The sequence below is a fragment of the Ascaphus truei genome, chromosome 2, assembly GCF_040206685.1.
Source record: "Ascaphus truei isolate aAscTru1 chromosome 2, aAscTru1.hap1, whole genome shotgun sequence".
Taxonomy (NCBI): domain Eukaryota; kingdom Metazoa; phylum Chordata; class Amphibia; order Anura; family Ascaphidae; genus Ascaphus; species Ascaphus truei.
The window spans coordinates 354,624,510-354,645,558 of NC_134484.1; the positions used below are offsets into that span (position 1 = coordinate 354,624,510).

Here is a 21,049-nt window from a genome sequence, read left to right on the forward strand (position 1 = left end):
GACAGTGCCTGGTTGCTCTCATGTTGTGTAGGATCACACCGCCTCCTGCACCCTGCAGCAGCACAGGGGCGGCCCCGCCGCAACACACAGTTGCTTCCTGCAAGCAGCGCTATAGAACGCTGCCCGGATCCCGCCCGGGGAGAGCGCGCGGCCGAGGCTGAGCGCGCGGCTGCAGGTGGGCGTGTCCCAGCACTGACAGGTGGGTGTGGTCCCAGAGCAAAGAAGGCAGCTCACGGGTTGTGCGAGAGGCCAATGATCGTCTGGCTCGTCCTTTGATTGGCAGGGGAAGCCCCACCCCCCACGGGTGTTGTGTGGTTCCCCCCCGGCAGTGCTGAGGCTGCTCGCGTGCCGGTGGTAGCGGCTGCTGCTCCTCGGCCGGGAGTACGGGAGGGACAGGGTAAGTCCCACAAGGCGGGTGCTGGGGCGGGGAGCACAGACAGACAAACAGATGTTAAGGGCATACACTAACAGATGTACCTACACGTGTGTACACATTTCCAGACAGTGTTGGGGTACACATGTACATGCATTGGAGACTATCATATCTACCTTGTGTGGCGGCACACACCCATACACATGTCCATAGCATGTCACGCATGCATAGCTGTCTGTGTCCACCCTCGCACAGCCTACATGTTCACACACACACACACACACACACACTGATCACACACACACACACACACACACATACATATACACATACATATACATACACATATACATACACATACAGATCACACACACACATCACACACATACACATATACATACAGATCACACACATACACATATACATACAGATCACATACACATATACATACACATACAGATCACACACATACACATACATACACATACATACACATACAGATCACACACACACATACACATACAGATCACACACACATACAGATCACACCGGAGATTGTGAGCCTTTCCGCTTCCTCCACTAAGAAGAAGCTCAGTCTCACCAGTCGCACACACACACATGCAGTATAGCTAGATATTGCATGGAAGCCCGGGCTTATGTGGGCGCTCTGCCTCCCTCCCTATGCCCGGCTGTATCAGTATGAAGCGTGCACTTCTCTGCACCATGAATGACACTTCTGCAGAGCGCTATCAGAGAGCGGGCATTGGGTGTAGAGACAGAGAGTTACATACAGTGTGCAGCGGTAAGGGCATATGATTTCACAGCAGTGTTGCTTTGCATCTCTAACCAGTAGCCGCTCTAGCAAAGTGACCGGACACTGAGTGATAGCAGAAGGGTGTGCTGCTTATTTAGTAATGAGAGGGCTTTGTGTGCGTGTGTGTCCGTGTCCTGGCCGGCTTTGCTGTGTAGTTCTAACTAGAGGATAAGCCCTCGGGCTTCCCCCTTGAGAGCTCCTCAGTGTGCACTGTATGTGCTGCTGCCTTCGTGTATGTGTGACAGCTTGGAGAAGGGAGAAGAATGAGGCGATAAGAGGAGGCACACTGCACAAACAACTGGATACAGTGTGTACATTCTCACACTGCTTCTCTACTTGACAAGTGTGTGTTTATGTATATATGTGTGTGTATGTATGTATGTATGTATATATATATATATATATATATATATATATATATATATATATATATATATATATATATATATATATATATAAAAACACTCGCACACACACCAATGTGTTTGTGTATTTGTAAATCCATATTTTGTACAGAAACATAAAGAAACATAAATAATCACATATACACGTGTGTGTGTGTGTGTGTGTGTGTGTGTGTGTGTATTTTATTGTGTGGTGTACATACATCTGTTGCCCTTTTAACTTTTTGTTCACCTGGGCTATTCCATAAACATTGTAAATATCAATAACTTTTGAGTTAGTAGCGCACATAAATTGAAAATTATTTGTATTGCACTCAGGTCTGTTTTGTATATTACAGGAGTCCAGTGGTCAGGATCTGAATTCGTTTGGTTTGTGTCGAATCTTTACAATTTGCTTGTCATCTTCCTGCTGACCTTGAGTGCCAGTCTGTGACTGGACTGGCTGTGTTTGATAACATTGGTGTGAGTTGATCTTGCATTGAAGGCAGTGCAGGAATCAGGCAGAGCCAGTTGCTGTAAAGACTTTGCTTCTGACAGCCTCATGGCAGAGCCAGGAGGGGGAGGAGAAAGTGCTGGTGAGGGTGGTGGCATCGTGCCCTCACCATCGAGTTCTGCCCATGGCAAACCAGCGTTCATGGCTTGTGATGGTGAAAGAGGAAGTGTGGATAGCAATGGAGGGAAGTGCATGATTGACAACACCAGTGGCAGTGGAGTGGCAAATGGAGACTGTGTCCTTGTGGAGGTCGGAGAGGAGAGTGGATCAGGTCAGCCGGAAAGCCCAGGCATGGATAAAGGAAGCAAGACAGGCATCCCCCGCAGGAGCAGTATTATCAAGGTAAGGGAATCTGCTGTTCTTTACCACTCATGCCTCCTTGCATGCATTATGCTACCATGCATGTTCTTCATCTGGGAGTGGTCTGACAGAAGGCTTTTTTTTCTTGAGGGTATACTGCCCTATCTATAATAAGGACGGCACCACGTAAGGTCATCTGTAATTGATAGGATTTGTAATTATACCCAACAATTCTGATGATAACACACACTCCGAGTGCATGTGTATCCGGAAGAAAACTATTGGAATTCTATAAGAATTGTCCTTCCTTGCATATTATATGCGGACAATAACTAAATGTATTCCAGTTTCTGATCGCATATTGTGAAAGACATGCAAATACTTTGTAAGGATTAAGGTTTAAGGGTCCTTTGGATTTTGGTAATCCAACTGCTGCTTGCAAATTGCTTTGATGGAACTACTCCAGCATCAGTATTCTCAGAACTGTTAGAACTGCCTCATTTAACATGTCCTTCTTTTTTCCACTTTCTTGTGAACATCCCAACTAATCAGTGCCTATTGTCATCGGAAAAGGATTTGTGCTCTTTATGGTAAAACAAATCCGGAGTGGTTACAGCTCTCTAGAACTACCCACCCTCATACTGGGCCCTGGATATAGTCAAGGTGGTTGTTCTTGAGCAGGTTGACGTTGATTTGCGCTTCAGCTGGTGTGACGGTTCATTTCTTCCCCCCCCCCCTTTTTTTTTTTTTTTTGGTGTTTGTGAAAGTTACACATTCTGAACGGGCTGTTTGTCATTTCTACATAGGATGGGTGTGAGCCTCAGCTGTGCTAGTTATGCACCACTCACCATAGGAACTGAATGTGAAGGGCTTGTTCTTACTCAGACTGTGCTGGAGGATGCTTTTCTCAGTCTGTTGGTAACTAGTCTTCAAAAAAGTAAAAAAATATTCCTGGGAACTTGAGATCAATATCATCTAGTTTATTGCAATGTTATCTAGCATGGTGAAAGTATGTGGGGGAAAAGGACTGACCTGAGGATCTAAAATTACACCGATTTTATATGTATTGGTCTGAGTGCCCAGATATACAAAATACTGCATTTGTTAAACATTTGGGAAAAGCTAGTGTGCCATAGTTCAGAAAGATATTTATGCGTACAAAGCCAAAAGGGAGGTGTCTTCAAATAATAAGATGGTTCCACTTTCTACTGAAAGAAAAGAACGGAGTAAAAAAACAAAACAAATTGTGGTTCTCTGCGTTTATAAATTAAAAAGTAGTGGTACCATCACACTCTGACCACTGTGTAATAATGTATATACAAATATAGATCTCTTATTTTTAAATGGTGCCAACATATTCTGCAATGTATTTGAATGTAAGCGCAACAACAAAACCTAAAAATACATAGAACTTCAAACATCAGGAAACAATATGTAATGAGATCCCTGCTCTGAGAAACTTACAATCTAAGCGGAATGGGAGGATGACACAAGGTTAGCTGGGGTATTGACGTAGGCTTGTCAGGAAGGGTCTGGATAGGCCTCTTTCAAGCCCTGGGTTGCGAGGAAGCCTTTAAAGGTATGAATGATGCAGTAGAGCCTGAAGGTGTGGGCTACAGGTGGGATGCAGCCCAGGGGAAGTCTGGGAGCTGGGAATGAGAGTAAAGTAATGAGGTAGTAGGGAAGACGCAGGTTATGATTTGAGCGGGGACTTCGTGGGAGAGTACTTAGGGATTCAATTGGAAATGTAGGAGGACTGTGTCGTGGAGAGCTTTGTAGAACCTTGAATTTGGTTCTGCGGGGTTGTATTGTATTGTATGTCTTTATTTGTATAGCGCCATTAGTGTACATAGCGCTTCACAGTAGTAATACATGTGGTAATCAAATAAATAACAGATAATATAAATAACAGATCATGGGAATAAGTGCTTTAGACATAAAAGTAACATTTCGGAAGAGGAGTCCCTGCCCCGAGGAGCTTACAGTCTAATTGGTAGGTAGGGAGAACGTACAGAGACAGTAGGAGGGAGTTCTGGTAAGTGCGTCTGCAGGGGGCCAAGCATTATGTATCGTGTTTAGAATATCCACAGTGCTATTCATATGCTTCTTTAAGCAAGTGTGTCTTAAGGTGGGTCTTAAAGGTGGATAGAGAGGGTGCTAGTCGGATACTGAGGGGAAGGGCATTCCAGAGGTGTGGGGCAGTCAGTGAAAAAGGTTTAAGGCGGGAGAGGGCTTTAGATACAAAGGGGGTAGAAAGAAGACATCCTTGAGAAGAACGCAAGAGTCTGGATGGTGCATACCGAGAAATTAGGGATGAGATGTAAGGAGGGGCAGAAGAATGTAAAGCTTTAAAAGTGAGGAGAAGAATGGAGTGTGAGATGCGGGATTTGATCGGAAGCCAGGAGAGGGATTTCATGAGGGGAGATGCTGAGACAGATCTAGGAAAGAGTAGAGTGATTCTGGCAGCAGCATTTAGGATAGATTGTAGGGGAGACAGGTAAGAGGCAGGAAGGCCGGACAGCAGGAGGTTACAGTAATCAAGACGGGAGAGAATGAGGGCCTGAGTCAGAGTTTTAGCAGTCGAATAACAGAGGAAAGGGCGTATCTTAGTTATATTGCGGAGGAAAAAGCGACAAGTTTTAGAAATGTTTTGAATGTGAGGGGCGAATGTGAGAGAGGAGTCGAACGTGACCCCTAGGCAGCGTGCTTGGGCTACTGGGTGAATGATTGTAGTTCCAACAGTAATGTGGAAGGAGATAGTAGGGCCAGGTTTGGGAGGAAGTATGAGGAGCTCTGTTTTAGCCATGTTGAGTTTAAGGCGGCGAAGGGCCATCCAGGATGATATAGCAGAGAGACATTCAGAAACTTTGGTTTGTACAGCAGGTGTAAGGTCAGGTGTTGAAAAGTATATTTGTGTGTCGTCGGCATAGAGGTGATAATTAAACCCAAAAGATGTTATTAGGTCATCTTAGGTTAAGATAGCCAGTGAACAGATTTGCACAGCGAAGCAGCAGGCATAGAATGGTTGGTGAAACAGATGAGCCTGGCAGTAGCATTTATGATGGACTGGAGGGGGTAGGCGGAAAAGAGGGTGACCTGGCTAGGAACAGGTTATAACGGTCTAGTCAGGATATGTATTAATTTATAATTTTGGTTAATTGTGTGAAAAATACCCATACCTCATTCTGAGGCATATTCCGTCCCTCAAGGAGCAGCATCTGTAGCTTTTGTTTCAACATTGCCCCTTATTCCATCCAAATTGTAAGATCTCATGAGCAGGGCCATCGTTACCTTCTCTGTCTGTCTGTTCTTGGTTGTCCCTAATTGAATGTAATTCTGTTTATGTAATGGATGTCTCTCTCTGTACCCCCACTGTACCACACTGCGCAATACGTTGGCCCTTTACTAAATAATAATAATATGACGTATTTTAGTTATGTTTCAGGGATGAAAGCAGCAGGAATTGTTGCTGTCATGGATGTGTGGTATGAGGGAGAGGAAGCAGTGAAGTATCGCACCTCTTGGCTTGTAGTATTGTGAGAATAGAGGAGTTATCTATGGTCAGCGAGCAGTCAGAAATAGGGTTAGAATTAAAATACAGTATATAAAGAGCAAAAATAACAGCAGTGAGCTACTTTTCAAAGTGATAAAAGTATAATGTGATTTATATAGCCAGCCAGCTATCACACACACACCCACTGACACACACGCACACACCCACTGACACACACGCACACACCCACTGACACACACGCACACACCCACTGACACCCACGCACACACCCACTGACACACGCCCACTGACACACGCCCACTGACACACGCCCACTGACACACGCCCACTGACACACCGACACACCGACACACCGACACACCGACACACCCACACCGACACCGACACACACACCCACACCGACACACACACCCACACCGACACACACACCCACACCGACACACACACCCACACCGACACACACACCCACACACTTCTTTCTGCGAAGTACATCATATCCCAAATAACTTATAATTGGTAAATATGTAAAAACCTGAAAAATGTCCTCCTGGCCACCCACACACCCACTGACACCCACACCCACTGACACACACACGCATGTCTCGGTGTATTTATATGTAGCAGTGGATGCACGTCTCTGTGTATTTATATGTAGCAGTGGATGCACGTCTCTGTGTATTTATATGTAGCAGTGGATGCACGTCTCTGTGTATTTATATGTAGCAGTGGATGCACGTCTCTGTGTATTTATATGTAGCAGTGGATGCACGTCTCTGTGTATTTATATGTAGCAGTGGATGCACGTCTCTGTGTATTTATATGTAGCAGTGGATGCACGTCTCTGTGTATTTATATGTAGCAGTGGATGCACGTCTCTGTTTATTTATAAGTAGCAGTGGATGCACGTCTCTGTGTATTTATATGTAGCAGTGGATGCACGTCTCTGTGTATTTATATGTAGCAGTGGATGCACGTCTCTGTGTATTTATATGTAGCAGTGGATGCATGTCTCTGTGTAGTTATATGTAGCAGTGGATGCATGTCTCTGTGTAGTTATATGTAGGAGTGGATGCATGTCTCTGTGTATTTATATGTAGCAGTGGATGCACGTCTCTGTGTATTTATATGTAGCAGTGGATGCATGTCTCTGTGTAGTTATATGTAGGAGTGGATGCATGTCTCTGTGTATTTATATGTATCAGTGGATGCATGTCTCTGTGTATTTGCACGTCTCTGTGTATTTATATGTAGCAGTGGATGCACGTCTCGGTGTATTTATATGTAGCAGTGGATGCACGTCTCGGTGTATTTATATGTAGCAGTGGATGCACGTCTCGGTGTATTTATATGTAGCAGTGGATGCACGTCTCTGTGTATTTATATGTAGCAGTGGATGCACGTCTCTGTGTAGTTATATGTAGCAGTGGATGCACGTCTCTGTGTAGTTATATGTAGGAGTGGATGCATGTCTCTGTGTATTTATATGTATCAGTGGATGCATGTCTCTGTGTATTTATATGTAGCAGTGGATGCACGTCTCTGTGTATTTATATGTAGCAGTGGATGCACGTCTCAGTGTATTTTATATGTAGCAGTGGATGCATTTCTCGGTGTATTTATATGTAGCAGTGGATGCACGTCTCTGTGTATTTATATGTAGCAGTGGATGCACGTCTATGTGTATTTATATGTAGCAGTGGATGCATGTCTCTGTGTATTTATATGTAGCAGTGGATGCACGTCTCGGTGTATTTATATGTAGCAGTGGATGCACGTCTCTGTGTATTTATATGTAGCAGTGGATGCACGTCTCTGTGTATTTATATGTAGCAGTGGATGCACGTCTCTGTGTATTTATATGTAGCAGTGGATGCACGTCTCTGTGTATTTATATGTAGCAGTCGATGCACGTCTCTGTGTATTTAGATGCACGTCTCTGTGTATTTATATGTAGCAGTGGATGCACGTCTCGGTGTATTTATATGTAGCAGTGGATGCACGTCTCTGTGTATTTATATGTAGCAGTGGATGCACGTCTCGGTGTATTTATATGTAGCAGTGGATGCACGTCTCTGTGTATTTATATGTAGCAGTGGATGCATTTCTCGGTGTATTTATATGTAGCAGTGGATGCACGTCTCTGTGTATTTATATGTAGCAGTGGATGCACGTCTCTGTGTATTTATATGTAGCAGTGGATGCATGTTTCTGTGTATTTATATGTAGCAGTGGATGCACGTCTCTGTGTATTTATATGTAGCAGTGGATGCACGTCTCTGTGTATTTATATGTAGCAGTGGATGCACGTCTCTGTGTATTTATATGTAGCAGTGGATGCACGTCTCTGTGTATTTATATGTAGCAGTGGATGCATGTCTCTGTGTATTTATATGTAGCAGTGGATGCATGTCTCTGTGTATTTATATGTAGCAGTGGATGCATGTTTCTGTGTATTTATATGTAGCAGTGGATGCATGTTTCTGTGTATTTATATGTAGCAGTGGATGCACGTCTCTGTGTAGTTATTTGTAGCAGTGGATGCATGTCTCTGTATATGTAGGAGTGAATGCATGTATCAGTGTATATGTAGCAGTGGATGCATGTCTCTGTGTATTTATATGTAGGAGTGAATGCATGTATCAGTGTATATGTAGGAGTGAATGCATGTATCAGTGTATATGTAGGAGTGAATGCATGTATCAGTGTATATGTAGGAGTGAATGCATGTATCAGTGTATATGTAGGAGTGAATGCATGTATCAGTGTATATGTAGGAGTGAATGCATGTATCAGTGTATATGTAGCAGTGGATGCATGTCTGGTGCGGCGTAAGTATGCCGGAGCGCAAGCCTTTTTGTCTATTCTGACCCATGTATTGGATCCCTACCAACTGTTCCTTACCAGACCACTCCCCCCCCCACCCCCGTGGGCAATTGATTTCCCCATCGGACACACTCCAGTGTCTTTATATACGGAAAGTTATGACTGCTATTTACAAATTTGTGCTGCAGCATTCTAATTTCTAAATCATAGGTGGCAAATGATCTTACTCGCGTTGCTGCTTTAAAACCTTCTGGGTAAGAACACAGTAAGGCTGGTTATCAGGCAGTACTTTTTCTTCATACAGTCTGACACATTTGTAGTAGAAGTAGATATGACCAGCAGTCATTGCTCTATGAACAATAGAGGGGGGGGGGGGGATTATTTATCAAGCTCCGTTACCAGTTATCGAACCGAATGGACGCAACTCCCATTCAGATCAACAGGAGTTAATGCCATTTTGTGAGCGTTAACCTTTAACGCAGTTTGATACACGGTGATATATTACTGGAGCTATTGCACAGCTACTGTTCTCTTGCTTGTATCTTTATGCTTTTGGAAGTCCATTGTTTCACTTTGGGCAACACTTATTGATGGATGGTTACAGTGTGTAACAGAAATAAACTGATAATAATGAAACCAGCATCAGCTAAAGGAAGTTTAGAGTCGGGTATACTTCATTGTATGCCAACAAACTGTCAAGGCATAAGAGTAAACAAACCAGGCACATGATTTGTAGAATGTCTGCTATGTCCCTAAATGAAATGTAAAGTAGAAAAGGGTTTGTTCATTACAAAGGTAAACAATGGGTCTTTTGAAAGTTTTGACCTCTATTGTTGAATGTGTTCTCATGATGCGGTGCAATGCATTGAAAGTATTAATAGTTTGCGGTTGCGGCAAATTTTCATGTAAGGAGTGCACGTTTTTGTTTATCTCCCAGTGTGGTTTTATTTATTTTTTAGCCATCAGTAATGCAAAAACTATCAATCTCATAAAGATTGAACTCCTTTTTGGTGCAGTTAGCAGATTTATTTATTTTTGCCTCTGGGAATTAGCTTTTTTTTTTTTTTTTTTTAAAGAATCCGGAATGAGAGAAGCATAACAGTCTTGGCTAAGCCGCCGGTAAGTTCTGTTCCATCTGAAAGAAACTGCCGAGGGTGTTTGTATCCCGGAGTGCTGAAGACTTTTAGCAATGTTTAATATTCTAAATACAAACCTAGGCAAAGCATATATGCATTTGTATTTATTTTTTTCTCTGCAGCTTTTTTTTGGATGATAAATCTTTCTATGGTTTAATCTTATGGTCCTCGCATATTACAGAAATGTCTGTCCAAATGCTAAAAAATAAAATAATGCATTAAACAAACTTTAGTGAAGTCATCTGAGTATGAACTTGCATAAATCTTTCCTTCGATGTCACACACAATCTATATATAATTATTAAAGCAAACAGAACATTTAAGCATGCTTTTGTAAAGAAGGCCTTCAACTATGTAGAAGCATTGGAAATGGTAACAAACACATCCAATGGTAAAAATAAAAATCCAGCATGGCATAAATATTTTATAAAATATATTTTATTGCATATATTTTGTGAAAACTGTGATTAACCAAGCTTTTTTTTAAATTTTTATTTTTTAATTTTTTTAGTAACATTCACATACAGTGTCTCCAAAGTCATAAAACGTTGTGGGACCTTTCATATGCGCCACTTCTGGCAGTAGCCATATTAAATGTCCATGGGGGGAACCATATACCCCAGACAATTTGTGGGATTCTGTGGATTCCACCAAAAGATTTAAAGAGGGGACACACCAATTCCAAATCCAGGGGAGGATAACTCTCTCCAAACTACCTTGGACATGAGAAAATGTCTCAACGTTAGTGTCGCTTCCACCGGTTGCTGCTATAATTAGAGCTTTATAAGTCACAGGGAATTGTGGTATCTTACAGAGGGAATCTCTGTCCCAGTATCTAAACGCGGAGGTCTCCCCCTTTAAGTTTCAAGAGGATGTGCCCCTTTGTAACTTTTCACTATTGTGGGAGGTGCTGCTAAAGAGTCTTCCCTCATGACATTACAAGCAGTCCTCAGTTATCCGACACAATGTGTTACTCAAAATAGCGTTGGTTAGCGAAACGTCTTAAAGCGAAACACGTTTTCCCAAAGGAACACTGTTTAAATGAAAGGTTCCGTTCCTGAAGGCATTTTTAACACTAAAATACACCAAATATTCTACGCAGGCAATAAGATATGCAGCACACACATAAATTATATAGTGTATATACTGTTATATATAATATATATATATATATATAACAACTTTGCAAAGCATCGTAAGAGCGTTGGATAAGCCGTTTTGGCGTTGTAAAAAGGAACATAGGTATGCATTGCAGAGCGTTGGATAAGCCATTCGTTGTAAAACGAAGCATTGTAAAACAAGGACTGCCTGTACTGTTATTACTCAGTACTACAGAGTAGAATATGATTTATGTCAGTAACGTCAGGCAGTACTCGAGCAAAGATTTGATTGCTTTTGTTTCTTTGAAAAGTAGACACTTATTTCTCTGGGCCCCTGAATAGGGGAGTACTTGTCAGTCAAGTTGACTTTATCAGAGTGTCCATTAAGGTAAAAAGAAGCGGGAGATTGGGGTCTCCGACTGTGCAAACCTTTGAACATGCAGTGACATCAGAGGAAGTTCAACAGCTCCCAAACTTCCTCTGTGTCTCAAAGTTACAAACTACATGTAAACAAATATTAAGAAATACTTGCAGGTGTCAGATTGTGATTTAAAAAAAAAAAGGGGGCATCAGTCACCTAAATGTTTAAGCAAGATGCACATAATGGCATCTTTCTTTAACAAAAAAAAAGCAAGGAGCGGCTGCAACTAGATGCGGTCTTCCACCAGCTCAAAGAAGCGTGTTCAGTGCTAATCATTTCTACAGGCTAAGCAAGGGAATCCACTGGCAAGCAGAAATAAGATATATATTGAACAATTTGCCCAAAGGTCTTTGGCAACGAAAAAACTGCACAGTTTGTAATCGGAAACAAACTCTGTGGAAAAGCTCATGGTTCCATGCTAATGATGAAATGCCAAAAGAAAACAAAAACTTCCTATGAAAGTCCTTGTAACTGGGCGATGACCAGCGATCACATGCAAGGCGCTCACAAAGTGGCAGTGTGGGGTGGCCTGTGGACATCTCTTGCCCCTCACATTAACAGTCAATGATTTGTCTTTTTATTTAGTCTACAGATATGCACATCATATCGTCCAATTTGTACTGTACAAGGGAGCGTGAAGAGTATTTCATTTCCGAATGCTCAGGCAGATGTAGTAAATGCCTATTTGTTCCTTGTAATAGAGAAAAAGTAAAAAAATAAAATAAAAATCATTTGCATTTTATGCAGGATGCGCTAAAGATTGTACTTCCCTTTTTACTCATGTTGCTCTGTTTGTGTAAATCCGCACTCGCAAAGCATTGCAGGAGCAATCCATGCACCATTATCTGTTTTATTTTTTTAACCCAGGGCTGAAGAAGGGGGTTTTCTGGAGCTGAACCCCATTAATTTAAGCTCTGGAGACCCCTTGCTCCCGAAGATACTTGGCTCTGTAGTAGGTGCCGGTAGCAGCTCTGGCTGCGCTTTAAAGTTTGTGTTGTTCCCGCGTCGTGCGGGCGCAGTACGAAGCTGAACCCAATGGTGCCACGGCCATTACATGATCCCTGGCAGCAGAGCGGCTTCCAGCACCTACTACGGAGGTCTGTATCTCTAGAAGCAGGGGGTGCCCGGAGCTGAAATGAAAGGGGTTCAGCTGGAGACCACCTGCTTGAATCCTGGGTAAGAAAATAAAAATAAAATAAAAAAAGAGCTTGGATTGCTTCTTTAACACACACAAAAGCTGCAGATACTTGCAAAATGCCTTTGATTTAGGATTAAAGCAGCAATTGCCCCAAATGACATTATTTATTTTTACGTTATGAAGGATGTCTGCGGGAGTAATCGCACGAAAGCTGTTGTCTACAAGCTGGAAACGGGGACAATGAGCTAAAATTGTAACATATTTTCAAGTGCCTGTTCAAGAAGTCGGGTGCAGCAGATGCAGTTATGACAGAGGAAGCATTGAATTTGTGTGAGACGGGGTTGATGATCTGTTGGACAGATCTGCACAGTAAAATATTGCATTATTATTTGCGTTTTTTTTTTTTTTTTTAACACAAGCAACCCACTATCTTTGCCGTGTATTGTTGAGTTTCATGTCATGAAAGGATTGAAATCCTGTCGTACTGTATCTCACTGGCGGCATTTGTAAAGGCTGCTACACCTGTGGATGCCACTTAAGTGTCCCTGGGGAGAGTAATTGAATGATATTGTTGAGATGATTGGTGAATAAGAGGTTTATTTTAATTGTCAGAGGCATGCAAGACTGAAGCTTTTCAAAGTACTTTATCCAGTGAGATAGATGGCCTTGATTGGCATGTTAACCCAATACGTGCCAGAGAGAAACTGCTCTAGCAAGAGATTTCAGGCAGGAGAGAGAGTTATTGCAAAGTTACTGAGATGTGGGTCAGAGCATAAAACCATTCTGCTTGCAGACCACATTTTCTCTGCGCATACACGATCGGGGCCTGTTTGCTTTTATCACACTTTTAAGAGCTTACCATTGGATGTGGGCTGGACTAGGAACGCACTGGTCAAAGCAGTTCATCCCCCACTAATCCATCCAGTTTTTACATGAAAGGCACCCCTCTATTAATATCAGATATATGAGTGGGGGCATCGCATGGGAAATAGAGTATATGGGAATCTCTTATCAATCCTCAGAGGAAGGGGGTTGTGTACATATAGTCATGAACCTCTAACCTATGTTCAGAATATTATTATCCTGGTGAGAAGACTAGAGAGCATTGACTCAGTGTATATATACACTATACCTTCTAGTTAGAGTACGGGAAGCGCTATAATTTTAGTTTTAATTGAGTTTTGTTTTCCTAGAATGTAATAAATATTGATATTTTTTACCAGTGGTGTTGAGTGCATCACTGTAACGAATCGGGGAACACGTCCCTTGCGACGTGTTCCCTCCTTAACTGCTGCTGCCTCGGTCCCGGCTCCTGGTCGAGTGAGCGCGCACCCGCAGCTCTTCAGGCCGCGCCATGGAGCTTGACTCCGTCCCCCGTTCGCGACGCACACGTGACGACGTGCTCCGATCCCCACCTGCGAGTTAACACTGCTAATTGCCCCTTATCTCCTGCAGCTTATGGGAACCTCCGCGGAGGCCGCGCCTCCGCTCCGCCTCCCTCCCTACAGGTTCCTGTTCCCTTTTATATACCTGGTTCTGTCATTCAGTCTTTGCTCAGTATAACCACTTGCAGCCTTGTTGCTTCCACGTCAGTTGTGCCTTGCCTTGTTCCAGTCTGGTTTTGCAGATTAACCCTTTGTGTACCGACCCGTCTTGTAAATGAACCCTCTCTGGATATTGACCTCGGCTTACCCTAAACTGCGGCGACCTCTGCAACCCACGACCACGGCTTCACAGACATGACAATTCTGATATCTATACTCCCAGACCACGGCTTAACGGACTTCTACGATTCTACTCTCTCCAACCCAAGGACCCGGCAAGTATACGGATTAACCCACTCTCTCCAACCCGGACCCGGCAATGCTAAACAATCCGCCTTCCAGGCATGCCTCCACTGCTGTGGGTGTGTGGTTTTGTACCTTCCCACCTCAGTACCGGGGTCTTGTCTTGTTTGTGGGTAGCGCAAGCGTTACAATCACATGGGATCTTTCTCTCTATGCACATGAATATAGTGAATGACAGAATAATATGTTAAATATATATTTAGTCTGTCGTCACTATTATTGCATGTTTGAAGGGCGTTGAGTGGGAAATTTGCTAGAGTCAAGGAAGGTGTTGAAGTGGATCAGTGTAAGGACCAGAATAGGCGTGAGAAATGAAACCCTTCAGTGCTAACGGGTCCTGCCACTTCTATGGCCAAAGACCTCCTGGCCCTGATGGAATCACTTCTTGTCCAGCTACCAGAAAGCCCAAGATTTGAGGGTCCGCTGTTGTGTAGTCCACTATCAGCGCTGATAGCAAACAGCCGCTAAAAAAAATGAGCAAAAGCTTAATAAGAGCCCCCCAGGGTGGCACTTATTTATTACATACACTGTAAGTCAATAGGCACTGGACTGGTTTAAAGGCGATGTGAGGGAATGGGATTGAGAGGATGTGCTAAAGGAAAAACCTAGCGAGACTCTTCTCTGTATGAAGGAATCTTGTCCGGAGAGGTATAGAAGATCGTGCACAGTAAGTCGAAATGTAGTGTTAGTACTACTCTTAAGGTAGGATGAGTTGTTCTGAAGTACTTGTAATGTAAGGTTGTGATTATAGTTGCGGCGTGCGCGCACGTGACATCACGCGAGCCTGTTGCTCGCATGAAACATGCACTAGGCTGGAGGTGATGGGGTGGCAGAGGCGTCACCAGGCTAGTTTGCCCTCATTGGCTGACCTGTATTTTCAAAAATCGCCGCACCGTCGCTCTGCAGCGCTCACGCGCACTGTCGCCATCTTTATTGAGGAAGACACATTTGTTCATCGCAGTATCTGCACGAGCACAGATGTATCTAGTGACCTGAACTCCAGACATCCTGGTTTTAACCTCTTGCCCTTGGGACAATAGGGCTCTCACAAAACAAAGTAATTTGCATTATCTGGTTATGTGATATCCATCAGATGGAAAGAAACAGGCTGTGATATTAAGCAGTAATGAGTATGAACATCGTGTCCAAACAGCCTATTATTTTACCTGGACAATGTAGATTGATCAAAAACATTATTTGAGACCTACAGAACAATAATTGCAGATGTTGACCCTTTAGCTACCTGCTTCTGATGTTTTCTCTTGGTCGATTCCCCCAGACCAGTCACTAATACACTGCAGTGACCTGTTGGTTAATTTGACATATATCATCTCCGTGCTGTTTATTCTACATTACATCACTTCCTGTAAGGAGATAATCCTGATTTGCGCTTCCTCAACAGAATCAAATAATTTCTTAGCCTACACCAATATCTGGCATTGAAAAACTATATTGGGAATGTTATGGGTCAACTTTCACAAGGCCCGGATCCAAAAAAGGTGCTAAACTTTTGTATGTCTCTTTCTCCCATTCAAATGAAGGAGGCGTGCTAAAGCTTGGCACCCTTTTGTGGATCTGGGCCAAAGTGATCCACACTTTGTCATTAAATCAGAAGTCATGTCATAAGCACTACATTAAGAATCTTCTGATTAGAAATTCCTAAACGTTGTAACCTATTAAATCCAACATAAGTGACAGGCCAATAACTGTATTTTCTGTATTTTCCACAATATTCTCTTTACTTAGGTATTGGTAATGGTGTGTGTGTGTGTGTGTGTGTGTGTGTGTGTCTATATACACAGAAACAACAGGGCACTCCCTGATGATCAAAAGTAAGTGCATTGCGTGCAGTGTCTGAAGGACAAGTATAAAGGCAAAAGAAAGGACAGACACTCAAACTGCAGAAAAAGTGACGTGGTTTTGGAGTGCCTGTCTTCGTGTGTGTGTGTGTGTGTGTGTGTGTGGCTCTATGGCTCTATGTCTCCATATGTATCTTATTATATTTATTTTTGATCATCAGTGAGTGCCCTTGTTTCTGTGTGTGATTTAGATATATAGATACATATTGACATAGGGGGAAATAATGGAAGGTGACACTAAAGCGTCATTGACCATGTCTGGTAAGAAATGTATTCAGCCAAGAGAATTGCAGATTGTCTAATGCAGCGGTGCGCAAACTGGGGGCGCGAGATTTTGCTGGGGGGGCGCGGGCGGTTACAGGGGAACCGCGGTCTTCCCCCCCCCCCCGGCATTTAAATTAAATGCCGGGGAAGGCTTGAGGCCTCTGTAACTCACTTACCTGCTGCCTGCCGGGTCTTCGGCGACACGTCGCCATGGCAATGCGGCATCAAATGACGCTGCTGGGTAATGGCGTGACATTACATGAGCCCCGCACGCCGGAATGGGAGGGGGGAGGGGTTGCACGAGCACCGGGGGGGAGTAGGCGGGGAGGGCGCAGCGCGAATAGTTTGCGCACCCCTGGCCTAATGGACCAGAGACACTGAAATAAAGGCGTTTGTTCCTCTATCACCCAATATATGTGTGAAATAACATATGGGCCCTTTATTGCACAGTCAGGCTGTGAGGCTTTCCATGGGATGGCAGTGGATCGGCGCTAATGCACTTTATAGAATAAGGGCAATAGTGCGTTATACGCCTAAGATGTTATGCCCCAGTGAGGCAGAAAAGGCGAGGTGACTCGAGGACCTATTTCTGACATTGGTTTCTAGGAATTCCTCTGCTCTTGACTGTGAAATGTTGTTATACTACTTGGTGCAGATCTTTCCTGCTGTCTGAGTGGGTAATTTCTGTGGTGCTTCGAGCTGCACAACGGGAGCCGGTGTGGTCTGACTGCCTCTGTCAGACCTGGTGTAGCATTTCCATTCTTCCTCATTTTCTGTATTGATTTTCTACAATAGATAGATGTCCACTGACACGTAATTAGGTTTCCGTGGTTTTCTATTTCCCCCGCTGTACGTGCAATTATATAACTTTGTATGTACTCTAACACAGTACTAAAAATGGTGCTTATAAAATGAATTGTATATATATATTTTTTCTGGCTTAATCCTTACAATGAAAATGCAGCTGGAGACATTGCTTTGAATACTTGAAGCCAGTAATGGTTGGATTTTAACATATGCAAAAAATAGATTGGTAATCGGTTTCTTTTCTGCCTGTTAACATTTAATTGAATAGAACTGTATGCGCATTGGGAATAACTTGTTTTTTTTTGTTTTTACAAAGCAGTCAGAAATCCTGTACTTGTGGCGTTAATCAGTCGATCCCAAAGGGTCACAATAAAGGTGTAAACTGTGAAAGCGAGCGCTCCTGTCAGCAATGTGTAGCTTCTTAATAAACTTTGCCGTTGACACATCAGCATTGTTTGAAGATTACTGCGCTGTGCAGCGCTCATCTGCAAAATGGGGCTTGAGGATTAACAATGCACATTGATTGCTTGTAGCTGTGATTCCATTGCATTAATTAATGAATTGCTTTGCAGTTGTTCTGCAGGACCATCTGGCAGTGAAAGAATGTAATGATACCACCCAGGTCAATTTACAACACCAGTGTAAAGAAAACGTATTCTAGACGTGTGGCTTGCATCATATCGGAACTATAGTCTCTTGGCTATAGAATCTTGTATGGCTCTTATAGGCCCATAGGCACTATAAGATTGCTTTGCTTTAGCATGCCTCAACTTCCATTCAGTTGAATGGGAGCTGTTTAAGCGTTTAAGCGTAGCACCTTTTAGTGCATATGGGCCATTGAGAGAAGATTTGCTTTATACTGTACAGTTCCCACTCACCATCACCTCACTGATAGATAACCTAGCAACTCGTTGGACACTGTTCTCTGGGAGTGAAGAGGTGTGGGTTTGAATCCAACTAGGGTCCTTGCAGCCCCTCCGTGCGCCTGAGACTTTGAAAGGAATGAAGAATTCTAGTTGGGTGTTTAACGGAATTCATGTTTTTACTTAAATGCACCGTTGTTAGTTTTATTATAATAAAGTTAGCAAAATTGCCGCCATCATACGGTTTTCATAGATATGTTTTCTATGGCAGGAGATTAACTAATTTCCTTTTCATAGAAGTTTTTTAAAAGGTGAGGCCTCTGGGATTGCATGTTTAATTTATTCTTATTTCAATATTTCTAATGAGAATAAGAAAGAACATTGTGCAGTACATAGAAAACCGGGTCTGCGTTGCTTTGCTTTCCCATATATCCTGTTGTGGGTGAGCAATGAATACTTCTGTAATATGCCGAGTATGATGAAAGGGGATTTATCCTTTTTGTTCCAAACATATTGTTATTGCGTCTGGGTGTGAAACAAGGAAGATTTATGACACGTCGATTGCTCAAGAAGTAAGGCTTGTTGGCTCTAGGTGACAGATTTTCCTTACTTTTTCTTTATTTTTAAAGTGATGTTTTCACAGGCACCTTTGCATAAGTGAAAATGAAAAACCGAACTTCCGGTTATGAAGGTGAGGAAAATCTTAGGTGGTGTGTTTTTTTTTTTTTTTTAATTTGTTTTTTTAGTTTAAATGAACAGTTTATGAAATTCGAAGGATTTGCCAAATGTTGCAAAATATGAGGTCGTTATAATTACGTCAATAGCTTGCCTGCATGTTAGAGTTTTTCTGATGATGATGATAGATCGATTTCTACAAAGCTTTATCTTGAAGGACTTTCTTTACCTTACCCCAGAAGCAATGCTGCCGATACAGATGATTCATAACTCTGTATGCTTTGAACTGCGGGCCACTGTGACACTGGATGGGTTAAATCCCTCAAAGTATGCGCTTTGTGGCTCCTCACAGCAGAGCCTCTTAGCAGCTCTGTATGTCCCTATTTAACTCTTCATATGTAGTACAGTGTAAACTCGTACAGTAGTCTAAATAGAGACTAATTAAATTGCCGCTTGAAAATGTACTGGTGCAGAGCATCGTTTCAGATCCTGCTTACTAAAGAGGACTGTTCTGTTTTGATGCAGCCTTGGTGACGCACAACTTCAGTAACTGATTTGTCCCAATGCACAGATTTTCACGGTGGGACAAATCCGTGTTCTTTGTAATACCTGAGTTACTAAAGAACTTAATCCCTTGCAACAAAAAATCATTGCTTTTTTGCAAATTATTTATTGTTAATAATAATCACAATAATGGTAGTTCTCTTTGTGACGGTAGGGGCATCTGGGCAAGTATATTAAATGTTAAGCCTGCTGGTTGCTCCTACCCGTCCAAGATGGCTGCCTATCGGCTAAGTGAAGTATTTGGGAATGGAGGAGGCTGTGGACGTGGGGGGGGGGGGCGGGGGGAAGGGGAGGGACAAGTATTGTACTTCAAAAACGAAGCCATTGTTCATCCCAGAATCTGAGGCGTCTATCTCTCCGGGAGATATCGGTCTGAAACTGGGAACCAAGGCCTGGGTCCTAGCCCTTCCGGCTCTATTCCCATTGGTTTGAATTTCCCACTCCTTAAACCTTGTCACCTCCCACGGCCCTGATTTGGTGCGGCTCAAATGAGCCCTCGCTCTGTTTTAGCTCACTCTGTTTTGCTGGCCATTCTTAATCGCCGCCAATCAGAGCTCCACAGATGTTTGCAGATTATCTTGATGTTCATATTTAGATCTCGGTGTCAGACTAGCGGGAGATTGGCACCTGCAAGCAAGTGGCTATCATCCCAAGGTACTGTGAGGCGAATGGAGCGTGAAAGACATCCTGGGTAAACTAGCTATGTCGGCACCCTGCACCTAGCCCTCCGTTTGGCGCGTTAAGCCTGTATTTTGTGCATTGTGTTTGTTGCTCTTGTTGGCTGCGGACAAAATAAACTCTGTTTATTTAACTCCTTCGTTCTGTCTGTCTGGTGCTTGCGATTCTGGTGTAATCGTTTGGTCTTCCGTGAAGCTCTCAAATGACCATATTTATCAGCACCATAGCTGGATGTTATCTGGAAGTTTTTGTATGCTGCCTGTCTGAATGCGTTATTATTTAGAGTTTAATGTCCCACTAGCCAACGCTGTAACCTACACCGGCCAATAGAATAGTCTTAATGCCATTGAAAAGGTAATCGTGCTTTTTTCTAAATCCGCTTTGGTGGAATAAAGATCATCTAATAATCATCCTGTTAAAACACGTGATCATGACAGAGAATATCAACAGTCTAATACTAAAATGTCTTACAGGATTGATTGGGGTAATGTATGACTTCCATTTTTTTAAATGCTTTGGCAACACCAACTTGTTTATAAACTTAGTCACGTCTGTGTGAAATTCACTGCACTTTGACTTTTTGTTTAATACTAGTGTACAAAGTTATTGTGTTAACTGTGTTTCTCCATCTTTTTAATGGAACCCCTACTTATGATTCAATTGCTGGAGACCCCGTTGTTTTTACCAGAAACACTGAGGGCTTCAGTGCAGCCGTTTCAGCGCAGTGAAGGCGAAGTCTGCCAGGAACTAGAAGCTTTGGCAAGAAGGCCAAGATAGGCCAAATGGATGTGCTTGTGGCCAGCACAGTTACTTTGGAGAAAGTCTTACAAAGTCTATGTTCAGCCACTTCCTGGGGTGAAGGGTAGCAGTTAAATAACACAGGCAGGCTACAGAGTACACCCAGAGCAGGCGATGCTTGATTGCAGTTTCAGGGAAGGTTTGTCTGGTTTGTCTGGAAACTCTATAGCTCTGTAAG

The 21,049-nt window shown here is 42.9% G+C and overlaps 1 protein-coding gene across 3 annotated transcripts in view; it reads left to right on the forward strand.

The window, feature by feature from the left end:
• The first annotated feature begins 252 nt into the window (after positions 1-252).
• Positions 253-21,049, forward strand: part of PLCL2 (phospholipase C like 2) — a 217,978-nt gene continuing 197,181 nt past the window's right edge. For 2 of the 3 annotated variants that reach the window (XM_075586902.1, XM_075586904.1), the window contains exons 1-2: positions 253-397; positions 1,930-2,426. In XM_075586902.1, coding sequence (XP_075443017.1) covers positions 2,133-2,426 — 294 coding nt within the window. In that variant the 5' untranslated portion in view covers positions 253-397; positions 1,930-2,132. Of the gene's footprint in view, positions 398-1,929; positions 2,427-3,190; positions 3,303-21,049 lie in introns of those variants that run through there. The other variant, XM_075586903.1, reaches the window with a different exon arrangement.